Here is a 7,049-nt window from a genome sequence, read left to right on the forward strand (position 1 = left end):
CTGTCTTTCTTTGCTCTTGTTGTGCTGGGATAGCTGTGCTTTCTTGATGAAGTCCATGACCTTTCCCAGTGCTGTACTGGGCAGATATGTTTCTAGTTTGTGGTGTATGTTGTCCATTTCTTTGTTCAGGGCTTCAATTGTGAAGTGTATCTGTCTCACTCTCTCGTTCAGTAGCTGGTGTTGCACTTTCTCCAGGATTATTCCGGCTCTGTGTCCTTGTACCGTGGAGCCTAAGTGTAGGCTGTTGGGAATAAGTTTGTGTTGTCGGCATCTCAGGTTGAATCGTAGATGGTTCCTGTAGTCTGCAGTTTTCCTGGCTGTCCTTTCATACTTTCATTCATGGCCTAAAGAAAGCTGCAGGGACCATCTCTCCTGTCTTTGGACCGGCGGTTCCCAAGCTGAGGGTCGTGACCCCCACGAGGGCTGAAGGGTTGATGATTAACAGGAGAGCCCTGAAACATTTTTACCAAATTCAGTTTAGTTTTTAAGACATTTCCTCTTGTCTTTGCTTTCCCACATGAATCAGATTTATTTCATTTCACCTTCGATGGTCGACCTGGTCAGAACCTGTAAACTGAAGCTGCTGGTGACGAGCAGGTGTTGAACCTCTGCCTTTCAGTTTAAAGTGAGTTCATTAGCGCCTGGTGCTCAGCCGATGTTAAAAACGTGGGATCCCACAGACGCAACAACAGATGTTTAATATTTTAATCTTAAGAACAGGCGGTTCAGGATCAAACTCTGCGTTTATACTGAACGGTTTCAGAGCGGCGGTTCCGGGGACTCAGGATCTCACAGAATCGCACATGTGACTTTTTCCAGTAACTAGTAGTGTAACTAATTACTTTTCTACAACAGTAATATTATTACAAGTTACTAAGGCAAGTAACGCTGAACGTTTGACATGAAACCACGACCTTCTGTTGTTCATATGAGCCAAGAACTAAATGAAGACAGGAGAACGAGGCGAGCGTTCTGTCCACAGCTGGAAGTAGCTGCTGCCAGAACGCTGTCGTCTATTTTAAACTCTGTGCGAGCAGCAAAAAGCTTTCAGCTGTGAACATTTCTACATCTGATTTATTGAAGCGTCTGCAGAAGCAGCAACGTGAAACTCTGATGCTGGGACACAATTCGCTTCGGGCCGCATGAAGTCAAACGCACCTAATAAAGTATCTTCTTATCTTTTTCAGCTCTGATCAGTCGAGGGGCTAAAAATGTAAAGTTTGTCCTGAAGGAAAGTTGATTTAAGATGTTTCTGTTTCAGGTCCAGAGAGAAGGACGCAGAAGCTTCGGTCCTCTGCAGGTCAGAACAAACTTAAATTCCATTCATGGAGATTCTGGAAGACGTTTCTGTATTTTACAGATTTATGGGATTATTTTCTTTTCTGTTCTTGAGTCACTGCTGAAAACCAACTCATCAAACCAGAGTGAAGCTGCTGACACTTGAGTTCATTAACAACAGAAATGATTTTCACAGCTTCCCTTCAGAAATAAATTAAATTTCTGGTTTGTTTTAAATGAAAGAAGCATTTTTATCCACATTAGTCTCCACAGAGTAAAATGTGACATCATCACTGTATGCTAACCTGTTAGCGACGCTAACGTAATGCCCACTCGCAGGTCAGTGTTCTCGGGCGTTAGCTGAGGTCACGGCGTTCAGACAGGAAGTGAGGAGCGTCGTCACGGTCTCCAACTCCTCCCGCTTCCCTCTGGGTTATGGATTCCTATTGGCTGAAGGTCTGCGTCTGACCCCAGAGGAGCTCCAGATCAGCCAATCAGAGGAGGAGCTGCAGATCTCCGATAGGCTGCTGAGCCGCTCTAATGCTGCTCTGCGATTGGCTGCTTTCTCCAGTGAGTCACAGTTAAGAAAAACTAATGTTTAAAATTCAATCAGAAGTTTTGAAAACTGTGTTTTGTTGTTCCTGCAGATCATTTTCTGAATCCTTCAGCAGCATTTCTGTTCATTTCTGCTCAAAATCACCTGGAGGGTTACTTTAAAAATGTCCTCGGACAGAAATACTAATTACCTGTTCAAACATGTATTTAGTAACTTAATCTGAGCATCAGATCAATCTTAGGGTCGTCTTCCACCAGGACAGAAAGTTTTTATCGTTTAAGAAATCTCACCAGTTCTGGAGAACCTGATCCCGGCCTTTGTGTCCTCCTGCCAGGGGGCAAACTGACGGGCAGCTCCCCTAAAAACATTCTGCCTCGACTAATGTTACTGCCTTTACACCATCAGGTCCATCACCTAGTTTGTCCAGCAGGATGCTAACATCACGCCGCTGTTAGCATCCTGCACTGGCTGCCTGGACTGATTTTAAAATTCTTCTGATTACTTTAAGGCCAGACGAGGACTCTGAGCTTCTATCCCCGTGAGCCGGGACGCAGATGAGGGATGGGGAATCACCAGAGGCCTCCATGATGCGATATTCTCCCAATTTTAAACATAATGCGATGTGTTGCAATTCGTTGCCCTTTTTCCAACTATAAAGTTTGTCCCCCCCCCATAGGTGTCATTTACACTGGGGAGGCTGAGCACTTTTTCAGTTTGTTAAAAAACGTTCTGAAAACCATTTTGCAGTTAAATAACAAAAGAAAATGCCTTTAGAAAGGTTTATTTGCACTAAGAAAAGATGCAATGCAATTAAAATATAGAAGAAACAAACGTGCGTCGTCCAAAAATAGTAAAACAAGCTGCTGATAATAAAATGAGCCAAAAACGAGCAGCAGCAATTTTTCTGTTCTCTCCCCGTGAACATGACCAGGTGTGAAGACTAAATCCTGCCTCAGCAGGACTATGTTACAGGAGAAAAGTTGATCTGCAGGAGAAACAGATCTGAAAGCAGCACAGAACGACCGAGAGCTGCTTTCACTTAGATTCTGTTATATTTATATATTTTGAAATCTCGCCTGCCACCTGAATTATGAGTTGGTGCAGAAACTTTCACCAGGATGCAGGAGATGAAGTGTCACATATCTCAGCATTGAGGAAACACTGTTTAAAGATCTTTTTGTCTTCTGCTCGTGAACCTAATATTGTGTCTCTTCACAGCCCTAATCTGACACTTTCCAACACAAAGTTTCTGCTGTTGAGTTTTCTAGTGGACTAAATAAACAATATTCTTTTACCGAAAAGGAAAATTCTCATGTGCAGTTTATATAGTTAGGCCACTGCTAACTATTCCTAAAAACCAAAGGGGACAAGGTCTCTGCTGTCAGGGCCCCTACAGTCTGGTCCTGGTTTATCTCACTTTCACAGCGTGATACATTATTTATTATTCCTTTAACTGCACACGGACTCGTTTCATGTTTTATTCGCTGTGTGTGATTTTTATTCGATTTGTCGGTCTTACAGTTTTGGCTGTAAAGCTCTTTGTTACCTGTATTTAAAAGATGTTGTTGTTATTATTATTACTACTGACGGAGATGTCGTTGTTTTGCAGCCGTCCGGATGTTCCTGCCTCCTCAGCGTCGTTCGTACCGGCTGTTCACTCCCCAGTGTGACGCCGACGGACGCTGGCTGCACACACAGTGTCACCACAGCACAGGTAACACACACACACTCAAAGTACATGTGCAGGTGTGTTATGTGGGATTCTCACGGCGCTTCATCCCTCCGTGTGTGTGTTCAGGTCAGTGTTGGTGTGTTGATGAAGATGGAGAGTACGTCCCCGGGTCTCTGACCGGCCGCTCGCTCCGCCTGCCGAAATGTGAGACAACATTATATTATATTAAATGTTTATAGAGGATTCTAGAGGTCCTGCTGCACCTCATGCTGCACACAGCCAGACCTGCGTGTTCCTGGATCCATGTTCTGGTCCAAAACACACAACATTGCCGCTCGGCAGCCATCTATCTGGGACTAACAGGATCAGGTCTCTGAAACTCTTTGATGACTTTGCCCCAAAATAAGGTTTAAAAAGTGTTTTTCCTCACAGGTTATACTTCTACTACACACGCACAAGCTTTCACCACAGCGCCTTCATTTACACCTCTATGCAGAGCGCCGGGGAAGGGACGCCATGAGCTCCTCCCACCGGAGCATTGAACAAATGCTAAGCTAACTGAGGCTCTGGATCCCGTCAGAAGGCACCCCGGCGTTTTCTAACACATACTGCAAGTACTGCAGATCACATGTGGAGCCTTTAACGCAGTAATGTGGCGGTCATGTAGAATCTGATCTGGTCACACACCTGCTCCTCCTCGCCGCCGCCGCGACATCTGATCCTGACGCAAACTTCAACCGTGCACTGACGTCAGCGGAGCCACACGATTAGCTTAACAAGTCGTCGGCTCGGCTGTTGAAAGCAGATGATTGGCGTTCTAGCGGGAGGGGGCGGGACACGGGGGAGGGGGCGGGACACGTGCATACAGCAATTCATAACAACGTGTCTGTGTGCGCCGTCCTGCAGGTCTGACTCGCTGTCAGAGAGCTGAGGCTCACACGCTGCTCTCTGGTTGGATGAAAGGATATGACCTCATCACCACTTCAGCTTACCAACCAAAGTGTGAGGAGGTACGAGCGCACGCACACACACACACACACACACACACACACAGTGTTTACACAGGATCACTTGACGCGTTTTTAAGCTTCTATTTTCTCCTTTTATTTATAAAATGAAAATATACTTGTACTTTGTAAATGTGTTATTGTATTTTATTAACCTACCGGTGTTTTGTGGAAGTTGTGTATGTTTTGTAACTGTTGTAAACGCTGCTGCTGCAACTCTGTGTCCCCATTTATTCTTTTACTTTAGGATTGCAGCTGAGATAAATGTTAATATCTTTATTCGCTTTCCTTCCTTTAAAGCTTTAGAGGTATAAAAGCTCTTTGAAATCTCATCTGGCCACAGAATTTATGGCGTTTGTGTTTCAGGATGGTCGTTTCTCGGTGCTGCAGACAGGCGGCGCTGCAGGCTGGTGTGTGAACCCTCTGACCGGAGAAACCATACAGGCGGCAACAAGGAGCCCTGCAGGACAGCTGACATGTACGTACACGCACACGCACGTGTCAGCGATGTGTTCACTGACACTCTGTAAACTGGTAAACTACTGTGTGGTGCGTTCAGGTCCCAGCTGGTGTGAGCTGCAGGGTTACCAGTGCCGCCCCGACGGCTCCTTCGTCCCGCTGCAGTGTGATGCCACTTCCTGTTGGTGCGTCTCTGAGGACGGGCAGGAAGTGGGCGGCACCCGAACGCCTCGCCAGACAGGACGGACGCCGTCATGTGACCGTGAGTGCAAACGTCCCGCTTTGCGCCTCAGTATCTCATGAATATTAGCTTTATTTTGAAAGTGGAAGAAGCCCACAGCAGCCGCTAGTGGACGTTCCAGGAACTGCAGCTCGGAGGAGGCTGCTTTAATTGGTGGTCGTTCTCCTCTCCAGGTCCTCTCTGTCCCGACTACGCCGTTACCCATGGTGCACTGGTCTGCCGCCCGCCGGCCGACGGCCGTCAGAGCTGTGATCTCGTCTGTGACCGTGGTTACCAGAACTCACTTCCTGCCAGCAGCTTCCTGTGCGCGACGGAGAGTCGGCGATGGGACAACAGAGCGCTGAGAGGAGCCTGTCAGAGTAAGAGATGCCGATCATTTACTGTCAGTCACGCAGACGTCAACAAGATTAACATTTACAGATAAAGTAAAAAAGTTAAAAGACGGTAAAATGACCACCAGAAGAAGAAGAAGGTCGTCAGAGGAACTTCAAAAATATCGTTTTATTTAAATAAATTGATTAATGCAGGTTTTGCACATCGTATATATATAACTTTATTCATCTCTCGCCTAAAAATAATATGACGATGGCCGTGTTTCCATCAACGTTTTTTAATGAGCATTTTGAAGTAACGCGTTTGAAAAAACCTTGATGGAAACGGCAAAGTCTGAAAAAACGTTCTCAGTTTTGCAGAAAAAGTTTTTACGGTGGTTTCTGTCTCTGTCGAAAAAGGGTTCATGCACTCAGTGCGACATGGAGACTTTTCTGACGTGGCGAACATTTACCTTGTGACTGATCAGCTGTTTCCGCTGCCGGCGTCTTTCAGGATATTCTCATAACGTGCAGACACGCGGCTGGAAGCACCTTCCCCAGTGACAAACATTCCTGAAGACTTCTTCAGTTTTGGTTCTAGCCAACATCACTTACATGCGACCCGGCGGCCTGCAGCTGCGTTCAGGCCCTGATAAAACATGGTTTTCTCAAATGGACAGATGGCGTAACTACACTTTGCTCCAAATCAACTAAATTACCCTTTTTCTTCTTTTTTGTGACATTTTAAAAGTTTGCTTAAAATTCACTCGTAAATTAGATTTAAACATGGCTGATGTTAGAAAGAGCTGAAATACGAAGGAAAGTGCAGCTGCATTTATCTAAACACGGTGAACTGAGCCTCTCTGTGGCTGTTCAAGAGTCTGATGGATTCTGGAATTAAACCACACCTTGTAACTTTGCCGTGCGTTCTTTCTTTTCAGTATTAAACTGTACGAAGCTTCTTAAAGAGTTCATATTCTGCTTTTTGGCTTTTCCCCTCTCCTTTGAGTTATATTCCTTTTTTGCAAAGTGAAAAAGACCAAAGGGAGTTCCCATCTCCCACAGAAAACTCTTCCCTTTCATCCCTGTGACATCACAGGGATGAAAGCTAAACACGCCTCATATAACGCTCGCCAAGCGGCGACTCCGACACGCCCTCAGAAACAGCGAGCTGCAGCACACAGCTCTCCTCTCCCTTCCAAACACTAGCTGCCCTCCAGGCAGTCAGTGGACATAAAGTTGTTCCTGTGATGTAGAGACAGAGCTCAGTTAAAACTTTATGGATACAGATTAATAACTCACCGCTCTGAAACTCTCGCTCCAGTCCAGTACGGCTGAACCCGAGCCGTTTACCGGCTTCTCGCCGACCCGCCCTTCTATGCTTCTGATTGGCTAGTAGTCCTTAACTAGGAACTGAGCATGTGCAGCTCCCAACAAAGATCATTTAGAGACAAGATGTATCACTCCATAGCTAAAACGAAGCCTTCAACACAGGCTGAAAAGAGGAGCTGCAGCAATGTGCAGT

General features: G+C 45.8%; 1 protein-coding gene across 1 annotated transcript in view; it reads left to right on the top strand.

The window, feature by feature from the left end:
* Positions 1 to 547: 547 nt before the first annotated feature.
* Positions 548 to 7,049, top strand: part of tg (thyroglobulin) — a 25,493-nt gene continuing 18,991 nt past the window's right edge. Inside the window, exons 1-9 of the mRNA XM_046045501.1 lie at positions 548 to 569; positions 1,247 to 1,300; positions 1,618 to 1,848; positions 3,444 to 3,548; positions 3,633 to 3,710; positions 4,413 to 4,516; positions 4,880 to 4,991; positions 5,073 to 5,234; positions 5,387 to 5,572. Coding sequence (XP_045901457.1) covers positions 548 to 569; positions 1,247 to 1,300; positions 1,618 to 1,848; positions 3,444 to 3,548; positions 3,633 to 3,710; positions 4,413 to 4,516; positions 4,880 to 4,991; positions 5,073 to 5,234; positions 5,387 to 5,572 — 1,054 coding nt within the window. The remainder of the gene's footprint in view (positions 570 to 1,246; positions 1,301 to 1,617; positions 1,849 to 3,443; positions 3,549 to 3,632; positions 3,711 to 4,412; positions 4,517 to 4,879; positions 4,992 to 5,072; positions 5,235 to 5,386; positions 5,573 to 7,049) is intronic.

The sequence above is a fragment of the Micropterus dolomieu genome, linkage group LG03 (genome assembly GCF_021292245.1).
Source record: "Micropterus dolomieu isolate WLL.071019.BEF.003 ecotype Adirondacks linkage group LG03, ASM2129224v1, whole genome shotgun sequence".
NCBI classification, from domain to species: Eukaryota; Metazoa; Chordata; class Actinopteri; order Centrarchiformes; family Centrarchidae; genus Micropterus; species Micropterus dolomieu.